At 44.9% G+C, this 20,848-nt stretch overlaps 2 protein-coding genes across 6 annotated transcripts in view; one reads left to right on the top strand and one right to left on the bottom strand.

Annotated features, from left to right (window-relative positions):
* The window catches only part of Fam114a2 (family with sequence similarity 114 member A2), a 32,579-nt gene extending 32,193 nt beyond the window's left edge, over nucleotides 1-386 (bottom strand). For 2 of the 5 annotated variants that reach the window (XM_075992541.1, XM_075992543.1), the window contains exon 1: nucleotides 310-386. The gene's annotated coding sequence lies outside the window, so the exon portion shown is untranslated. Of the gene's footprint in view, nucleotides 1-271 lie in introns of all 5 variants that reach the window. The other 3 variants (XM_075992542.1, XM_075992544.1, XM_075992545.1) reach the window with 3 other exon arrangements.
* On the top strand, nucleotides 193-19,082 carry Mfap3 (microfibril associated protein 3). Its single transcript, XM_075992546.1, has 3 exons — nucleotides 193-444; nucleotides 12,033-12,458; nucleotides 14,762-19,082. Exons 2-3 carry the CDS (start codon nucleotides 12,194-12,196, stop codon nucleotides 15,523-15,525), a joined length of 1,029 nt encoding a protein of 342 aa, XP_075848661.1. The 5' UTR covers nucleotides 193-444; nucleotides 12,033-12,193; the 3' UTR covers nucleotides 15,526-19,082.
* Nucleotides 19,083-20,848: the final 1,766 nt, after the last annotated feature.

Genomic DNA, 20,848 nt, shown 5'->3' with positions numbered 1-20,848 from the left:
GAGGCAGCGCGGCTGAGACCGGGGTCAGCGCCGCAGCCAGACCGCGCGACGAGGAGGCCGGGCGACGGGCGGCGGGCAGCGGGCAGCGGGGGCTCCAGGGCTAACGAGGCCAGTCTCCAGTCTCCGCACACCCGCACGCAGGTCCCACCCCCAGGCCTGACGTAAACAAGCTCCTCAGCCCCTAAGGCTGACGAAAACCCCCGGACACAGCCGGAAGCGCAGCAGCCTTCCAACCCGTGACCCCAGCGACCCCAGCCCTCGCCGCCCTCACCCGGAAGCCCCGCAGACCCAACACTCCCGACCCCTCACCGGGGCTACGGCCGCCAGCTCGCCACTCCGACGGTCACGGAAGTAGTCCTGAACTCCGTACGGAGGCGGGGTCGCCTTCACGGAGTGCTTCCGGGTCAGGCATCCGCTGGGGCGGAAGGAGCTGACTCCGGTGAGGTGAGTGTTTATTCTGCTCAGGTAGCGCCCTGAGAGATAGGGGATGCTTGGGACTGGGCGCGGAAGGTGCGGGGATGCCCGCCGTCCGTGAAGGCCTGGGGTAGGGGTGGGGTTTCGCCATGAAGTATTTACGGACTCCTAGAGAGGGCCAGCGACGCCCCGGGGAAACCAGTGAGGACCCTGCTAAGGGGATGGGGAAGGGAGCCCACAAACAAGTCAAAACAACGCCAACTAAGATGGTAGCTAACTAAGTGCGTTATCGAAGTTTAAATGAGGTGACGGAGCGGAACTGAGTGAGGAAGTGGAAAGAAGGAAGGAGCAGAGCTTTGCCAGGAGAGAGAGGAGCAAAGGGGGACAGCTCAGAGGGAGGGAGGTAGAACAGAGACCTGGGCACTTGAGTCCTTGTTGGGTCAGTGACAAGGAGTTCGACTTTTAATTTGGAACTCGGTGGGAAGTAATTAAAGGTCTCTAAGCAGGTGGGTGACGTCCTTTTGACTCATAATTTCAGGGTTGCTCTTCTTCCTTTGCCCCTGAGCTGTCGCCGACAGAATCATGAAAGCATTAAACACGATTTTGTAAAACTGGGGTCACCTAAAGCCTAAGGAAGCTAAGATTTGCTTTCAAGTGTCCAGATCTTGTGTGGTGTATAGCTCAGTGGTTGTGCGTTTGCCTGTCATGTGTCTGGATTTAATCTCTAGCACCTAAAAACAAACAACAACAAAGGATCCAGGTTTCCTCCTTCTAGTCAATCCCTTATATCAGTGTCCAGATGTAATTACCACTTCCTGAAACCCTTCGACTATTTTCCTTTACTTTCGATGATAATTCTTTATATTTTGGTACACTGGTGTTACCTGGGATCTTACTAAATGCCTATTCCTTTGAAGTAGAATTGTAAGTTAAGGCTAGCCTTGGCTACATTGTGAGTTCTAGGCTAGCCAGAGCTAAATAACTACATCCTGTCTCAAACAAAAGTGTCTGGTCAACAAATAAACTAAAAGTATAAAATGGATTGTTGTTGGAGGCCACTTGTTAGTTCCCGGCTGCTCAGCCCTGAAATAATCACACAGAAACCATATTATTTGCAATGCTGTTTCGCCCAATTGCTTAAACGTATTTCTGGCTAACTCTTCTATTCTAAACTAGCCCATCTCCATTAATCAGTGTATCCCCACATGGCTATGGCTCACCCGCAAGATTCCTACCGGGTGTGGGGGGGGGGACTGCATGACTTCTCCTGACTCTGCCTTCTTTCTCCCAGCATTCAGTTTAGTTTCCCCCACCTAGCTAAGTTCTGCCTTGTATAGGCCAAAGCCATTTCTTTATTAAGCAATGGTATTCACAGCATACATAGGGGACTCCACATCAGTGGATTTCTTCTGGTTTTCTTTTGTGAAGGAAAATGTACAGAATAGGCGTGTGTCTTGGCCAGCTAGTAACTGTCTTATCTTTTTCATATTGTCATTAATAGAGCAACAATTGTGATTTTTTTGGTTTTGGGAATCCATTGCACTTAAACTTAACAAGATTTTCGAAAGGGTGTTTTTTTTTTATGTAGGTTACAACTACCAGTAATTTTCTTTTAGGAAATCAAAGTCACTCTCAAAAAAATAGCTTATTTTAAAATAGTAAGCTCATTAGACAATAACTGACATTTGTATAAAGACTATTTTCCAGTTGGAAGTGCTGGCAGGTGTCTGTAATCCCAACACTTGAGATGGAAATACAGGCGAGAGGAGGAGTTTAAGTTTATCTTGGGGTGAAAATTTGAGATCAGTCTGGACTACAAGAGACCTTTTCTCAAAAACAACAAAAATACAATTTCTCTAATGCTTGGCTTTCTAGAATACAGCTAGGGTCTGTTTTCCCCTATGTTCTCTTGAATATCATCTTTGTGTAGCCTTTAGAAAAATTCTGTCACATCTGAGCAGGGACATGAAACTGTCAGGGACACCCAGGACTCCCTGTTCCACAGGTGGGAATTGCTGAATTACAGCGTTGTCATGACAATTAACAGAACCATAAGCTTGATTTGTAAATCAGTACAGCTATAATGCGCATCTGAGAGAGGCCAGAACTCTACTTCTTTAACAAGCACCATAGGTTAATTTGGTATTTTCTCAAAGTTGAGTTTGCAAAGCCATTTATAGATCAGATTCTCTGGAGTGCCGCTCCTAAAGAAAATAAGCCAACAACAAAAGGCTGTTTCCTCTTCTTCAGATATCTTCCTGAACAGTTTTCAGAGCCTGAGAACAGGAAACTAGTTGGAAGTTTTTGAACGGACACCTTTGCTCCTCCCAGATTGAAGCTCATCTGAACTCTGTATGTTGCACCCTTCCCCAGAAAGTGGTCTCTGTCAAAGGCTGAGGTTTTTCAGACTGGGCTTACCATCATGGGCATCTGAGCAGAGAGGCAGCTGAAGGGAAACTGCGGAGTCTTACTGAAATTTAGCTTTCAGGGTGCTAGAGACTAAAGAAACCCCAAATAAGGAGGTCGGGGGAGAGTTTGGGTAAGTAGGTTTCCTGAGTAACAGGAGATGAGATTGCAGGCAGAGTCTCATGGGAAGATATCGCTGGGGAAGGGAAATGATAAGCAAAAAGCAACTAAAACTAGAACATTACGTTGGAAGTTAGAGACAGTGGAGAGTAAGAGACACATAATTGAAGTTCACAGACTGGGAACATTGTACGGTTTTAGGCAAAGAAAGGGATCGTGATGGAATCAGCCTCCAGATCCGGAAACTAAGAGTCCCAGAGCACATCTGAGCGAGTGATAGAGGGACAGCTAACAATCGTACAGCTTCAAGCAGTTTGTGCTTGTGTGCACTGCCGCCCACATATTCAACTTCTAGAGAGTTACAGGTGCTAGCTGGAGTTTTAAGCTTATCTCTTGGGTAGTGAAAAGTCCCCTAATAGAGTTTGTCTTTCTTTAAAAGGTGGTATTTGGGTAGATCACAAGGAGTTAAATTGACTTAAGAGTGTGGTGCCCAGTGTTAGGAATATTCTTAAAAATGAGCTTCTCCGCCGATGCAAATAATCCTAATCAGACCAAAGCAAACCAAATTAAAAGATATACAGGTTTAATTGGACGTATGCACTCTCATGTGGAGGGGGGAAAGCAGACATGACCACCAACGAGGAAGAGGGAAGACCACGTGATTATTTTCTGGGGAGCAGTTTAAATAACCTGTGGGAGTGGTCTTGACCTTTCCTGGGGAGGGGTCAAGGTTTGACAGGCTCAGGGAAGGGGGCTTCTAAAGATGGAGGACAAGCTGGGATTACACCCAGATGGGATAAAAGGATTGTGATCTGGGTAGTTACAGTTGACCTAACTGGGAAATATTTAAAAAGTATACTAATAACAACAGCATGTATTTATAATGTGCCCACATTCATGCTTCCAGACATTCCAAGATGATTACTGCTAATAACCTCATTTCAATAGGTGTGAAAACTAAGACATTTCCAGCCTGAGCTTCACCCAGAGCAAGGACTAAGTACTTGTAACTCCAGAACCCATTCTTCTAGCCTCTAAACTACAAAATCCTATAATTTGGCATTACAAAACTGTAAGGATTGTGTGAATACCCTCTAAGCTGTGTGTATGTTGGACAAGTATGTCTGGGGTTACCAGGAGAGGTTGTGTCTACTGAGTTAAAGACCAGTGAGGTCTCGCTCAGTTTCAGACGGCAGAGAGAAGAAAATGGGATGGAGAGGTCCTGGATCTAAGCTGGTTCACAGATATCCTGCCATCCACTCACAGTCACTGTTGCGGCAGAAAGGATAAAAGTCAGAATGATGCTGGGACTTAAACAAAGCTCCAGAAAGGATGAACACAGATGATTTTCATTGTGCCAGAAAATATGTTGACGTTTGAGTTGAGATTGCCCATATGTCTGAAAGTAGTGCTGTGGGCTCCAGGATACAACTGGAAATACAGACTAGAAACGTTTAAGTAAATGGCCCGCAAAACGACCTCTTCAAATAAAATAACTTTAAAAATGTGTGTATGTATATGCACATATAGATATATAGATTTAGTTAGTGTGCATATATGTATGTGTGTATGCATATATATGTGTGTATATCATGACACATATTAATATGTAGCTGGCAGTGTGTGTGCCATGATGCATGTTTGGAGGTCAGAGGACAATTTTGTAGAGTCATTTCTCCCCTTGCACCTTTATTCCACCTTTATGTGGGTCCCGGAGTGGAACTTAGGTCTTCGGGCTTGCACAATGTGCCCACTGGGCCATCTCTTTGGCCCCAGAACTAACTTTGTGCTATCACAGATCCCCATGGCAACACTGGCAGTAAGCACAACTGTGTTTGCTCTTTGCTGTGGATGGAGAACATGCAAGCTGCTCTCCATGTGCTTTCCTCCTTGCCAGCTCAGAATGCCACTGTGTCAACTGTGTGGCGGTCTGTAGGAGCGCTTCCACTGTGTCAACTGTGTGGCAGCCTGTAGGAGCGCCTCCACTTTACACATGTGACTAAAGGCAGAACAGAGCGGATGCGCTGTAAATACAGCAAGGAGCGGTTAATTCTGGAGAGCAAAACATTAGTATCCTGCTGTAATTGGAGTGGAAAACATTGCCATCTGGGCACCAGTGCTCTCCCCCTTGACTGATCCCAGAATGATTTCTGCAAACGGCAGCTTCCTCAGCCAACTTAATACTGAGCCCCCAGAACGGAAGTCAGCCACATTGCTTCCTTGTTTGCTTCTGTTGAAAATCAGAGCCGAAGGGAAATATTTCTTTGCTCAAAGTTGGCAGGAACAGCAGCCAAGCAGTCTGCCATGACAGTGAAGGCTCGCTTCCTGACTTTAAAAATAATACTCAATATTCAGAATGATTTTCTAGGGTAAAATCATTTACATTTCTGCTTATTCATGATCCTAACGTGTCAGCTGCTACACTGAGAATAACAGGCATGGTGTTGGAAGTGCCAAATTTAAAAGTGGGTCACACTCGTGAAATTCATGAACGCTCTGCTCTCTTGCTTTCGCAGCACAGTTGCACTCCCTTCAGCTCTGCTCATGGCGTGCGTGCGTGCGTGTGTGTGTGTGTGTGTGTGTGTGTGTGTGTGGTTAGCCATTCCTACCCCTCCCCCAGCTTCTCAACTAGTGTGCGGGATAGAGTCTGACTCACCTGAGCTGCACTCGAAGCATTGGCTGCTTCAGTCTATATGAGATGGGTTCCCAATTTAACTGCTGTAAAGTCAGGCTGTGAGTTGAGCAGCGACAGTTGCTAACCTCCATTATCACTGCCGAGGACAAGGAATGGTCACTGGATGAGGTTCTGGTTGCAGGTAGCAGAAACCACCGAAGCTAGCTTAAGGTGTCATATGAGGAATAAGTCATGAGTGTCTGACCCTCACTCCCTCTGCTCTCAGACTTTTGTCACTGTTGTCTCCAACTGCTCAACATCCCCCACCTGCAGGTGGGTTCTGTTTCTTGATGGCTGACATCAGAAGGCCTTAGGATGCCTGTGGCTGGTCTGAAGTGACTGGACACTCGAGACTGTTGTCGTATCCAGTTTTCTCCTGGCATGAAGTCAGGTTCAGGCTGCTGTGATCCCTTTGGCATAGGACCAACTTCAGGGTGACTGTAGTGTCTCTAGAGCCTGTTTTGAAGGGGTTTGTGAACCTCCGCTCCACGCAAATGGCAGTGTCAGTATAAAACAAAGACTACAGGTATGGGCCACAGGGCAATTTCTCAAAACATCCCTAGGTACAATGGTTCTCAAACTCCAAATGCTTTGACCCTTTAATTGTTGTTTTATTCGATTTTGGGGGGCCCACCTCAGCTTCCAAATAAATCACACACGGAGGCTTATTCTTTTTTTTATTTTTTTATTTTATTTATTTATTTATTTATTTATTTATTTTGGTTTTTCAAGACAGGGTTTCTCTGTGGCTTTGAAGCCTGTCCTGGAACTAGCTCTTGTAGACCAGGCTGGTCTCGAACTCACAGAGATCCGCCTGCCTCTGCCTCCGAAGTGCTGGGATTAAAGGCGTGCGCCACCACCGCCCGGCTACAGAGGCTTATTCTTAGTTATAAATGCCCAGCCTTAGCTTGGCTTGTTTCTTGCCAACTTTTCTTAACTTAAATTAACCTCTCTACCTTCTGCCTCTAGGCTTTTACCTTTCTCTTCTGTATATCTTTCCACTCTTACTCTGTGGCTGGCTGGGTAGCTGACCCCTAGTATTCTTCTCTCCTTGTTCTCTCAGTACTCCTTCTCTTCCTCATTTCTCCTTCTATTTATTCTCACTGCCTGCCAGCCCTGCCTTTCCTTGCTGCTAACCCGCTATTGGCCATTCAGCTCTTTATTAGGCCATCAGGTGTTTTAGACAGGCAAAGAATCACAGCTTCAGGGGCTGGAGAGGTTAAGAGCACTGGCTGCTCATCTAGAGGTCCTGAGTTCAATTCCCAGCAACCTTGTGGTGGCTCACAACCATCTGTAATGGGATCTGGTGCCCTCTTCTGGCATGTGGGCATACATGGAGGCAAAATGTTGCATACATAACAAATAAATAAATCTTTAAAAATAAAAAGAATCACAGCTTCACAGAATTAAACAAATGCAGCATAAACAGGTGACCCCCATCATAAAATTGTTTTTATTGCAACATCATAACTAGTTTTACTAATGTTATGAATTATAATGTAACTACCTGATATAATGGATATCTGATATGCAAACCCCTATGAAAGGAGTGTTCGAACTGCTGCTGTAGTGTAAAGAGAATAATTGACCAGGCAGTGGTGGCACACACCTTTAATCCCAGCATTCAGGAGGCAGAGACAGGCGGATCTCTGTGAGTTCAAGGCCAGCCTGTTTTACATAGTAAGTTCCAGGACAGCCAGGCCTGTTACACAGAGAAACCCTGTCTCAAAGGAACGGGGTGGGGGGGGGGGGTGTTGGAGATGGATGAAAACAAGATCACAGCTGTGCTCCTGTTAGTTTTACAAGGCTTAATCTTCCTCCTTTTCCCTAACCATTTCCCCTATTTGCTTCCTTGTTTGCAAAGTTGGCCTTAATGATTTGTGGTTTTAATTTTGGATAAAATCAAATTAGGATGTTTATTGCTTTAAGAAAAAAAAGTCATTGGTACCAGGCAGTTCTGTAAGAACCAAAGCAGCATGTATGAACCTCTTCTCCTCCTCCTCTTCCTCCTCCTCCTCCTCCTCCTCCTCCTCCTCCTCCTCCTTCTCCTCCTCCATCTTCTCTTCATCCCTCTTGTCCTGCCCTCAGCTTTCCATTGTAGGAAGACTGAACCAAACTGTCTCAACCCCTGGATGCCTGCTCTTCTCAAATAACCCCAATGCCTCCACCCTGAATCCCAAGAACAAAGGTTTCAGTTAGCTTACTTAACTAAAGGGTTGACTATAGGGGCCATATTATATAGGCCCATATTTTTACATTGTGTGGCAGCCAGAATTTTAGGCCACAATTTATACCTACCATACAGAAGGTGGTCACCTAGCCTTTTGAGACATACTGACATCCTAAACAGAGGGTCAGGATATGCTAATGCTGTTTTGCTCCTTTGTAAGTTGGGAGGGCGCCGGAGAAAGAGGTGTTAATTTAGTCTACATGACAGAGCAGACATCCAGAGCAGTCATAGATAGGAAGACGTGACAAAATGGGCATGGAAAGGTGTGGAAGTGACCTTTTCAGCCGGTGATTTTTTCAGGATGTAAACTCAGGATTTCATAAAGGATCCCTAAAAACTCCCTCCCGATAAAGTCATATGAGTTGTGTCTCTATTCCCACACCTCCACACTGGTCTGAGAAATAATTTAGGCCCGGGCTGGCCCTGGACCACAACAGTGGACCCAGGCAAACAGAAGCAGGACTTAAAAGGGGACCCACAGGATAAGTGGATCATAAAGACCACAACAGTAGACCCAGGCAAACAGAAGCAGGACTTAAAAGGGGACCCACAGGATAAGTGGATCATAAAGACCACAACAGTTGACCCAGGCAAACAGAAGCAGGACTTAAAAGGAGAACCCACAGGATAAGTGGATCATAAAGAAGCTTCCTTGCCCCAAATGTAGGGCACAGGTAATGTGACATAGGTAATTTTGACTCACGTTATTGCAAGATACTGGTTTGTGGTGAGACTGTAAGAAAAGCAATATTTTGAATTGAAAGTTGAAATTTAAACCATGCCTCCCCACACCAGATTATTCTGTAGTTGTGTGGTATTCTGAGTCAAAGTGCTTCATGGAGTAGCTGTCAGGTAGTATGCGTGTAAGCACATCTAAAGAACCATCAGCAGTAATAACTAGAGTGCACTTAGTGAGTGTTGTTGCCAGACTCTGTTTTACGTGAATTACTGTAGTTGCCACTCTCCTGTAAGAATAGCTACTACTGTTTTTCCTACTTTAAAGACACAGACTTTAAGTCCTTTGTAAAAACTAAAGGGCTGGTTAGAATCCAGGCCTGAATGCCCATCCAGGAAATTGGGCTCAAGTCTGCAGTGTGCGCCTCTGCCACCCTGACTTTATCAGATTGCAGGTATTCAGTTGCACCAGTGCAGAGGAAGCCAGAGCCAGGGTGGAATGTGACAGCTCAGCTCCGTGGAAGGACGTTTTCCAACAGTCTGGAGCACCATTAGCAGGGCTGTCAGAGAGGAGAGGAGCTGTTGGTGCTGCCTGATGTCAGTCCAGGGACCCTTGCCTCAGAATTAACCAGGATGCCAATCTAAGCCCAGATCAGCTCTCTGGGTGATGATAATACTTAGATGGGTTTGAATTCCTGAATTTAGTGATTTTTTTTTTACTTCCTTGTTTTTCTTCTAGTACCAGGTAAAGAAGAAGTTGCAAATCCCTTTGAAAAATGCCTGTAGCCAGACGATGGTGGCGCACGCCTTTAATCCCAGCACTCGGGAGGCAGAGGCAGGCGGATCTCTGTGAGTTCGAGACCAGCCTGGTCTACAGAGCTAGTTCCAGGACAGGCTCCAAAGCCACAGAGAAACCCTGTCTCAAAAAAAAACAAAAAAAAAAAGAAAAGAAAAGAAAAATGCCTGTACACTTGAGAATAGAGCAACAATGCAGTGTTGCTCACTCTAGAGGTACTGCCACCTGGTGCAAGCTCAGAGATGGACACCCACCATGTTTGTAGGGAAAACAAACTCCAAACCAAGAAGCTCCTCACAGCTCCAGTCTGTACCACTTCTGTTTCACCCTATCCTGCACCGCCTTCCTCCCTGCCTTCACCACACCGAGTTTCAGTTTGGGGACCCCCTTCTTATCTAGCCACATTCCTGCTGAGGACATACATTGTGCTTGGTGCTCCCCAAGGGGGAAATGCAGGAGGACACAGAATGGGGAGCTATACTCACTGCCTCCCCAAGAGAGTAAACAGTGCAGTAGATCTGAGGGATGGGCAGATCAAAAACAACTGCTCAGGTAGAAGGCCAGGGCACAAGCAAAGAGCAGAGGCATTATTGGTCAAGGGGTGTACAGGAGAGAGCCACAAGCTATAATGACAAGTACATCTCATGACCAAACTCAGGAGGCAGAGAATGCTGGATCCTCACTCTCAGGGAGACTGGGTTGGGTTCTTGGTTCTGACATGAAATCACAGATAGACCTGGGGATTACAATGACTAGGGTAAGTAAAGGAGATACGTGTTCAACAACAAGAATCGAAGAGGTCAAAGACTAGAGTCGTCACATGGCTCACTTGTGGAATGGGCATCGAGAGCACACAGCCTGGGAACAGACCTTCCTCTGACACACAACATTGGGCAATGATTGGCCTTGAGATTGCGGCCACAGCAGTCCCCACCACAAGACCACAGAGACAGTGGGTGTCCATCTCTGAGCCTGAAGCAGGTGGCAATAATTCTGGAGTGAGTCATTTTATATTCAATCATGCAGGTGATTTTGTCCACCGAAGTGGTTGGTATACAGTTTTCCTTTAAAATAAATACACAAAAAGAAAATGAGTGGATTTAAAGGTTTTGCTTTAGTAAATAGTAAAAAATATGGCAGCGGAGTGATGACATTTCAAAGTTTGATTCCGATGAACCTGGGGGACTCCCTGTCAAAGTCCCGGGGAAAGCTTGGGACTCTTGCCAGGAGAACTGCTAGTGTAGAAAGAGGACAAAGTCATGCCTGTCAGATATTGCTCATCTTCAGTGACCAAGAGTTAGAAGCTTGTCCTAGCACAGAGCCTGGCTCCTGGTCCTCATCAGTGTCTGTGCTGTCACCTCAGTTATTCGACCAGACTCTCCCATTACCTTCTGGCATAATCCAACCCAGCACGTCATCACTGTGAAGTCTATAAACTAAGCTAAATCATTTATTAAGTGCCCAATGCTGTTTCTGTCGGTGTCATTTTAGTAGGCTTTTTAGGAGGAAATGGAAGTAAACACATTTAATCTATCCTGTAGAGCCGAAGTCTGAAGTTTTTGTTTGATTTTAATAGTCTATCCTTAAATTTTAAAGTTTGAGATTTTTTTTATTGTCATTATTCATCCAGTCTTTCAAGACCTTAATGAAAATTAAATGACATTTTAAACTTGTAATTCAGACTTGAAGGGTTTAATGACAATATACAATGACCCATTGGTTTTTATGTTCTGGATTAAGTAGCCTTCCTGTAAGTATAAACGTAGATGAACGTCATCTCCAAATCTAATTACCTTGGACTTTGACAAGAAATAAAGCAGTCTCGCCACATATTTATAGAAGTGTAAATTGACATTTTCCTTGCAAGCTGGTGGTTTAAAGTGGGGAATCAAATTAGCTAGAAGAAAATCCTAAACACCTGGACTCAGGCTAGACTTTTACTTTGCTTTTTAGTCGTAGTTTATTCTTCTTCCAAATCTAATAGCCTTTCCTTGTAGTAGTATATTGTTTCTACCAACTGCACACTCAAGATAGCAATTTTGTTACACTTCATCCTCAAAATTTGTTAATTGTACATGCTATTAAATATTCTGTTTTGTCTCTTAGTTGTAAAGAAGATGATAGTTTTTTTGTACAGCATTCTGAGAGGGAGATGTATAGACTCAAGAGTCAGGTCACACAGTTTTTTGGTTTTTTTTCTAACAAAACCAGATTCTACCTCAGATGTCCCTGAATTATTTGTTTAATCCGTGTATGTAGTTGGATTACATGGACTCTGATCCCCATGGTAATGAATCAGACATATCAGTTGCTTTACATACTGATATAGCATATGGTTGTGGTGCAGGTTGAAATAAAAGATTGTTAAACTATATTTCAGCTCTCATTGACTCCCTGTTGCATAGAAACTTTCCAAGTGAAAGGGAATCTCAGCGTTTACAACCGGAAGCATCCTTAGAGAGTCTCTCATCCTTCCCTTCAGAGGGCAGGTGAGAAAGTGGAAACCCAGAGAAAGCTGCTTGTCAAGATGGGGGCCCTGGCAACAAGGTTTGACTGGGATGGAAGTCTGCTGGTGCCTGGCTCAGCACTGCTTCTCCACCTCTGTGGGGTGACGTCGACACTGGTTACTGAATTGGTTTCATGTCTATTCATTTCTGGGGCATGCAGTTTTATTCCATGATGGATCTCGATTTAAACACTATGTGGCTTTCTTTTAGGCTGGCCTCCACATTCCTTTTCATTGTGAAAGCCTCAGAACACTCTTGGACCACTTCTTTGGAAAACTTTTCTACTGGCAGCAAGTCATTCACTGTGATCCTGTTCAGCATAGCCACATTTGAGTTTTCCAAGTCTAAAGAAGACTGCTTTTGGTTTTCCCATGAAGCTGCATCATTGTCTGTCCATCTTAGTGGTGGTCACTCTCCTGCCAGCTGCTATGGTTTGGGGAGATGTGGGAGCAAATCATAGTTCCCACAATGCATCATTTCTCCCGAGCTTTGAACTCCCAGCACGTTCCTACTCTAGTGATGATGTCATCATAGCCAAAGAGGGAACAAACGTGTCCCTGGAGTGTCTTCTCACGATGGATCAGTATGGAGATGTCCACTGGTACAACTCAAAAGGACGGCGGCTACATGGCAGAGGTAATCCTATAAGTTGTGGTCAGCCAGGTGACTCAACCTTGCTTTGGGGGTTAGGACATGCTGAGTAAGAATTCTCCAAGATAAGATGTCAAGGGGACTGCTTCAGAGGGGGTTAGGGATGCAGTAAAGTGGTTGAGCACTTTCCTAGATGCACAAAGCTCTGGGTTTGATCCTGGGGTTGGCGAGGGGATAAGGTCTGAAGTATTATACCTATCAAAAGAACAAAACAATTACAATCCTTGAACAAAAAAGGATAGGTATAAGTTTATAGGGTGGTCGTATGACAGTAAGCTGCTTTCCATCCTGTTGAGTTTTCCTTCTACTTCTTTTGTTCATTTGTTTTGTTTTGGGCAAAGCCTCATAATTCAGGTTCACCAGGTGCTCTTAGCCAAGAATGACCTTGAATTCCATATCATCCTGCCTCTGACTTCCTAGTACTGGGATTATTATCATGCCCCATCATGCCTACCTTCAGCTTTTTTTTTAATTTAACTTTAATTTGCTTGAAAGCAAAGTTTGTCTTCTAATCTTTATTTATTTTATAAGAATTGCACAGTGACGAGTCGTCAAGGTAGCTCAGTAAGTAAGGCACTTACCATCAAATCTGGCAACTTTATACCCACATCATAGAGATAGCAAACCAATTTCCACAAGTTGTCTTCTGATGTCCACACATATATACCGGTGTGTGGACCATATGTACATCACACACACACACACACACACTACATATATTTTTTTTAAATAATTGTACACTGATAATTTTGTCAAGGTTTACCTTTTTTGGGCTTTTATTCTTTGTATGAATTCGTTTGGTGCACATTTTAATCTAGACTAATTCTTTCACTAGTGTTCTGTTAGATCTTTGAGTACCTGAGGCGGTGCCTCAGTGGTTAAGAGCACTTGCTGCTCTTCCAAGAGACTCAGCATCCATTTGGCAACCCACAACTATCTGTAACTTGAATTTCAAGGGACCAGATGCCCTTTTCTGGCCTCTAAGGCATTGAGGCACTCATGTACATAGACATATATGCAGGCAAAACATGTATATACATAAAATAAAAATAAGTCTTTAAAACAACAAGAAAGAAAGAAAGGAAGGAACGAACGAACGAACGAACGAACGAACGAACAGGCCAGGTCATAGTGGGACGTCACAGCATTCAGGAGGCAGAGACAGGCAGATCTTTGAGTTCAAGGCCAGTCTGGTCTACAGAATGAGTTCCAAGACAGGCAGGGCTACACAAAGAAACCCTGTCTTTAAAAAAAAAACAAAAACAAAAAAAAACAAAAAACAGATGTTTGTGATAAATTCTTGAGTTACAAAGTACCTTAAAGGGAAGTTACCATGAAACCAAAATGATGGAGAAGTCGCCCCATTAGCTAACCTTTCAGGAAACACTCTTGAAACATAGAAGGAGACAGATGCTCTCTCCATCTCAAGTACCCATTTGCTGAGCAGTGGAGTGTGTCTCGGTGCTCAGTCCTCACCTAGCAAACACAGGTTGGCTCTCCAACACCACACACTGGAAGTATAGTTGCCTTAGTCTCTTTCCCGTGCTATAGTAAAAACCCTGACAGAAGGTGCTTGGGAGGAAAGGGTTTGTTATAGTCCGCAGTTCCAGGTTACAGTCTGTTGTTGCAGGGAAGCCGGTGGCAGTAACTCAGAACAGCTGCTTGCATGGCAGCCATAGTCAAGAGGCAGGGAGCAGTGAAAGCATGCGCTGCTCAGCTCATTGCCACAGGTCATCAGCTTTTGTGAGCAGTGCCTTTACCCAGTGAACTCTCTCTCTCCAGCCCTATGCTAGGAGTTTTTTTAAACAATAACTTTGGTACATTGTCATATGAGTTCATGATGGAAAATAAGCAGCATTTCAATCAAGACAGAAGCCCATAGCCCATTACCCATAAATAAGCATGTCTATACTTCTGAGACATGTCCGTCTCATGTATGAAAATGTATAGGCCACAGCATGGTGTAGACTCACACACATGGATGAGCATGTCTTTGAAAGACTGATCATTTGGGTCTATATGGATGCTTGGTGTCTGATTATGAGAAGGAAATACTGGCCTTAGGATGGATGGTCAGGAAGATCAATCTTCATTACTTGTTTTATGCTGATAGAATCCTAGTCAGACATGACAGTCTGCTTTTCTTTCTTCCTTTCTTTCTATTTTTTAGCATGATTGAAACAGTAGAGTCTAACAGACAAGCTACGATAGTTTTATGAAAAAGTGAATATTGGCAAAGCAGTTGATCTTTTCTGTAACTTTTTTTCTGTTTCTGTTGAATTTATTAGATGGAAAATGGTTGGTTTCTGACAACTTCCTAAATATTACCAATGTAGCCTTTGATGACCGTGGGCTCTATACATGTGTCGTCACCTCTCCAACTCATGCCTCCTACTCAGTCACCCTCCGTGTGATCTTCACCTCTGGGGACATGAGTGTCTACTACATGGTTGTCTGCCTGATCGCCTTCACAATCACACTCATCCTGAATGTCACTCGGCTGTGCCTGATGAGCACCCATCTCCGAAAGACCGAGAAGGCCATCAATGAGTTCTTCAGGACTGAAGGGGCTGAAAAGCTCCAGAAGGCCTTTGAGATAGCAAAGCGCATCCCCATCATCACCTCAGCCAAAACCCTGGAGCTTGCCAAGGTCACCCAGTTTAAGACCATGGAGTTTGCCCGCTACATTGAAGAACTGGCCAGAAGTGTCCCTCTCCCACCCCTCATTCTGAACTGCCGGGCCTTTGTTGAGGAAATGTTTGAGGCTGTGCGAGTGGATGACCCTGATGACATGGGAGAGAGAATTAAGGAGAGGCCAGCCTTGGACGCTCAAGGTGGCATCTATGTGATTAACCCAGAGCTGGGACGCAGTAACTCACCTGGTGGGGATTCAGATGACGGCTCTCTCAGTGAGCAAGGCCAGGAGATAGCAGTGCAGGTGTCTGTCCACCCTCAGTCAGAGACCAAAAGTATTGGGACAGATTCTCAAGACAGCAGCAATTTCAGCACATCCGATGAGCCTGCACCTGCTGAGGGCAGCACTCACTGCTGAGTGACAACTGACAGCTTGCCCAGTGCTCAGGAAAGGAGCCTGCTATGAAGAATAGCATTATTATAAGATGGCCAGGGTCCTCTCTTTAACCTTAAGCACACCAGACTGAATTGCCAAAGTCCTTGTGAAAAGGCAATATTTTTCTGATATTTGGTCATTTTCTTTAAGGTTGCTGGAGTGATGTGTGCCAAGACTGAAAACTTCCTGAGCTGTTAACACAGGGAGGCTTCTTTTCTGGTTACAGTTTTTCTTTGGCTCGTGTGTGACACATCAAAAAATGAGGGATTTGTTCTCAGCGAGTCGTGTCTGGCCCAACACTTCCTAACTGTCGCACCTGTGAGTCAGCCTTGCACTAGACCCTTGGTCCCTCTCTTGAGACTTTATTCTGCACTGTAGCTGTCTACACCAGTGCCACACGTGGAGATGCCCTGCCCTGAGGAGTGAACAGCCCCATGTGCTGGGCCAGATCTTTTCAGTGAGCACTACTGTGTTACACACGTCCAGAGAGGAAATTGCCATTAGAAAACCATTCTCACTGGGTGTGGTAGCACACACCTTCAATCCCAGCACTCAGGAAGGCAGAAACAAGCAGATCCCTGAGTTCAAGGCCAGCCTGGTCTATGGAGTGCGTTCCAGAATAGTTTTTAGAGATACCCAGTCTCCAAAAAACAGAAGAAGGAAACAAGAAGAAAAGAAAAAAACATTCTCAGTGAGAAATGTATCCTTCTTGGGAGTACATCCTGTCTTTAGCTTACTAAGACCTTTAGTCCAGTGAGGCTGGCCTCAGTGTCCCCAAGAAAGAATGTTTTCAGTGTTTTGTGAGCAAGAATGATGTCAAGTCATCTCTTTCAAATCACTAATTTTGATACTTCTTAATATTGTCTCGGGCTTCCTTCCTCTTCTTAAAAGTACTGAATTCCCAAGCAAGCTCTGTTTGGGTTGAGAACTGAAGAATCCACTTTAGAGCAAGCTCGGCAACACTCCTGCCCTCTGTGGTCCTCAACCTGGTGCTAAAGGTGATACACCTATTCTAGTCTCACTGAAACTCATCATTGCTGGAGTTTTTGTTCTTTGAATGCGTCCTTTTGAGTGAGGGCTGCCATCGCAGCCTTTCTAGAAGCACTTACCTGAACTCAGATGAGATCATTGTGTTCGGTGAGTTATTGTATTAAAACAGATAATCCAGCCGTAAGGTGGGAAATGACAGATAGTGCCACCCGGCTCATCTGGATACAGTGAGCACTGAAGCTGTCACTTCCCACCTGGCCAAGAATGACAGGACTGATTATAAGTAATCTTCACAATCATCTCCTCGGCTGCAGGAAGCTCTTGTAGAATTTTAACATCGTGGCCGGGGAGCTCAGTGAGATGCTTCTCTTCATTTGGCTTCTAGTTGTGGAAGCACTGCTTGAGTTAGAAGGTCCCTAGGGAATGTGCAGAGGGGGTGTTCGTCAGAATTGAATTTGAAGTGTCAAACAAGCAGAGGATGACAGAAATTGACAGTGTAACAGTGAACTCAGTGCCTGCCTTTGTCCAGGTTTATCAAATATGACGCCTCTGCCCTGGACAGAGTGAACGAATCAGTGTACAGTGTGATCAGCTGGCATATGGATAATATGGTAATGCTGCCTTTTCTATCTCTCAGGCTGTTTCCATGGAAACCTCCAGAGCCAAACAAAAGCTACCAATCATTTAACCAAAAAGCTTGCCTTGGCTCAGAGATGTGTCTTTCTTTAAGGAAAGCTGTTTTTGTACATTTGGCTGTAGAACAAGGGCTCTTGAACATACCCTAAATTATAGAACATGTTTTCCCTTCTTACACCGTTCTCTGGACAAATTAAAATTTTTAAGAATCTCTTCTGTGGGGTCTCAGTCTCCTGAATGTCCCTCAGATCTGTAGTCCCTTACCTGATAAAGCAGGTTTGGAATCTCTTCTTACAATGAAGTTTGTTGCCTTAAATACTGGTTCTACACCACATGTTCCTAGAAGGGACATTAATGTCTTGAACTTTAATTTAATGACCAGAGTTTAAGAAAATAGTACTTTGCAAAAATGGAAAATACCAAAACGATTGGGTAAATTCTCATATTTCATGCAGGCCACTCTACTGTAGCCTGGGCCAGTTGTCATGGAAACATAAAACAGGCACTGGGTGTGGTAGGACGCACCTGCAACCCCAGCACATGGGAGGCAGGGGCAGGAGAATTGCAAATTCTAAGCCAGCCTGAGCTATCTAACAAGACCCAGGCACCATAAACTAACCAGTGGGCATGCAGTTGGGGATGGGGTCCATTTCCCTACATGCACTAAGCCTGGACTTGATCCCACCAGCGGTGGTAACCTACCTGATGGCCAAAGCTACTGCCCTGCTTTGAGCCTTCCTTCCAAGTTCCATCACCACAAGGTAGGTCAAAGCCAGGAGGCGTGGCAGACTAGTAAAGCTGGTTATCAGAGTGAGGGGACATTTGTTAATGTGTCCTGCGTCTAATCAAATAGATGGACTCAGCACAGACTCGTCTGTCTGTAAACCTTCGCTGTTGTTACCAGCTGGTGTCAGTATCTCTCTGTCTGGCTGAATTTTATAGGTTAGATTTTTTTTTAATGCCTTTGAGCACAAACTGTGTCTAAAATAAGTCCGTCACCATATTGTGAATTTTGTATTGTCATTTAATGAACTTCAATGTTCTTACAGAATTAATAGTTGTGATTCCATCATCTTCACGTCTTTCCACACATGCGCTCTGAGTTGATGCCCTGTTGTCTATAGCAGTTTGGTAACCCCAGTCCTCAAAGCCGTATTTATTATGATTTAATTTTTTTATGAAGCAGATCTTGCCATATTGTTCAACCTGGCTTCAGATTTTATCCTCCAGTCCCAGCCTCCTGTGCTGTGCTGGCCTTCACATCTGCCTTTGTTGCAATTTGTAGTAAGCTGGACTTGAACTTGAAATAATCCTCTTGCTTCTGTCTCCCAAACACTGCGGTTACAATTTATGTGCCACTGGGCCTGACTTTTCGGCTTGATTCTTGAGTCAGGCCCAGTTCACTACACACAGGTCTATTTCCTGTCCACTACACACTGATATAAACATTATCAGAACTGCTGCCAAGGGACAGTTGTGAGAAGCCCCTTCTGCTACTTTGTCTCCTTTCCATACGCTTAAGGTCAATTCCCATCCACATGCCACTTCCTCTTCAGTCCCCGAGCCTCGAGAGAGCTTGGAACAATGCTTTCTTTCTCTATACCTTGCATGTGGTTTCACCCTACAGCAGACTAAGCTGGGTCCCTGACCATCCCAGGAGGCTTCATGCTTGCTGTCTAGAGCCCAGCTCAGCCCAGTGCTGGCTTCATCCCCACACCAGTGATTGCAACTCTAGTGTACCCTCTTTCCAGAGCCACATCTTCTCCCCTGGGCAGGAGCGTGACAATACTCAGCCTCATGAAAACTTCGGGTGCTTATGGATTTGTCTCACCAAGGAAATGAGTGTTGTTTGATAGTACTTGTGTCTCAGCCGTTATTTTAATAAAAACTTGAATTAAAAAGTCAGAGTTGAATGTAGTACATTAAATGGAATGTTTGAGTCTACAGAGGAGGTTTCTTCTCATGGATGATCCAGTTTGCTCTCTTTTCGTGTGTATGTGTAGGGCTGTTTGCTTGCATGTATGTCTGCAGCACGGGATGCCTGGTGCCTGAGAAGGTCCAAAGAGAGTGTTAAATCCCCTGGAACTGGAGCTATGGACGGTGTGAGCTACCATGTAGGTGTCTGATAACCAAACCCAGGTCCCCTCTAAGAGCAGTAAGTGCTCTAAACTGCTTAGCCATCTCTCCAGCCCCTGAAGTTCCATCTTGATGATTGTAAACAAGGGTGTATCTGAATGCAGTCTGATTGTTTCAACTCAACATTCTTCTCCTTGTCTGTGTGCTGCCATGAGCCACACTTGGGTGGGTACCTTCCCCACAGCAAACCAGCAGGTAACTGTCACTCTGGACCCAAACAGCACAGCTTCCCACTTCTGAAGTGAAGCTCTCCATAACTGGGAAGCCGATCCAATGAATGAGTCAGAGGTCAGAGGACTGGCGTGTGTTCCTGGTGTGCCATGGTCACGAGCGTTGGCAACTGGAAGCATTAGCTCCGGGAGAAGTGTGGTGTTCACGCTAGTGATGGAACCAGCAGAGAAAGGAGAAAGGCAAGGGTGGAACATACAGCTCATTACTTAAGTGGAGTGAAGATCCAGCCCTGACCTTCAGTGGCAAAAGACATGATCCTGATGCCACCGCTGACTTTTGAAATCCAGGTGGGTGTATGGAATTTGATGTCAATTGTTTAAAGAGGAGTACATTTAAGATCAGCATGGAATTCCACCACACACTTCAGCATTTATTCGCCGAACCTGATGATGAGTTGATGCCTAATTGGTTGTAGAATCCACATGAGGATGAGCTGGAGCAGCATAAGGAAATATGGTTTGCTTAGCAAAGGCAGCATCAGCACTGTTAGCCATGTCTGAATAATACACACATCAGCTGCGAGTTCCTCACACCCTCAGAATTGCATCTGGCTGTGTGCTGAAGCAACCTGGGGATGGTAGGCCACCAAAAGTAGACTGTTTCTCAGATAATTGCAGCACAGGCCATCCAAGGATGGTGCAAGGGCTCGGGCCTGCTATTGAGCTCTTGACTCGTAGACTCCTTGCCATTTTTGTGTGCGGCTTTAATTCTTATGGTCACAAGATGTCATATTTGGGTTCTAGAAGGAGCTCCTAAGACATAATTTTAGAGATGATTCTAGAAATGCAAGGAAGACAGGAAGGAGAAGGAAGCCAATACAAGAACATTCTGGAGTGGATTACCGTTGTGGGCACTTGGTGCTTTGTCTTCCTGGGACTACTCACATCTAGAGTTGTCTGATCCAAGGCCAGCAAGCTGGGCTATTTGCCCTCCAGAGAATCTATTATTAGTTACAGGCTGTTCTCGGGTCTCTAGCATGTCCCGGGTGGAGACTCAAGTCTGTCAGTAGAAAGTCTATGGTAGTGGCAGGGAGTTATAGGCATGGTGCCAACAGCACCTGCTCATAGGACAGCCCTTCTGCTTATAGCATGGCTCTGCTTTCAGGGTAGAGAGAAAAGAAGGCAGTCAAAGGGTAAGACAGCAGCTGAGTCTGGTGGGGTTTTTTGTTTGTTTGTTTGTTTGTTTTTTCAAGAAAGCAATAGACTTCCTGAAGCTGTACCCATGTGCTACCCAGGAGCACCCAGAACTAGGTCACCTATCTTATCATTGTGACCAAACACCTGGCAAAGCAACCGAAGGAAGGAGGAGTTGT

The sequence above is a fragment of the Microtus pennsylvanicus genome, chromosome 11 (assembly GCF_037038515.1).
Source record: "Microtus pennsylvanicus isolate mMicPen1 chromosome 11, mMicPen1.hap1, whole genome shotgun sequence".
In the NCBI taxonomy this organism is placed as follows: domain Eukaryota; kingdom Metazoa; phylum Chordata; class Mammalia; order Rodentia; family Cricetidae; genus Microtus; species Microtus pennsylvanicus.
Note: the sequence above shows the minus strand (reverse complement) of the source record. Positions and strands in the feature narration are given on the sequence as shown.

Excerpts from the sequence above, each read along its gene's own strand:
- Mfap3 (XM_075992546.1), top strand. The coding sequence starts at position 12,194 with ATGAAGCTGCATCATTGTCTGTCCATCTTAGTGGTGGTCACTCTCCTG. Across the intron at positions 12,459-14,761 it reads ACGGCGGCTACATGGCAGAG|ATGGAAAATGGTTGGTTTCT; the intron begins GTAATCCTATAA and ends TGAATTTATTAG.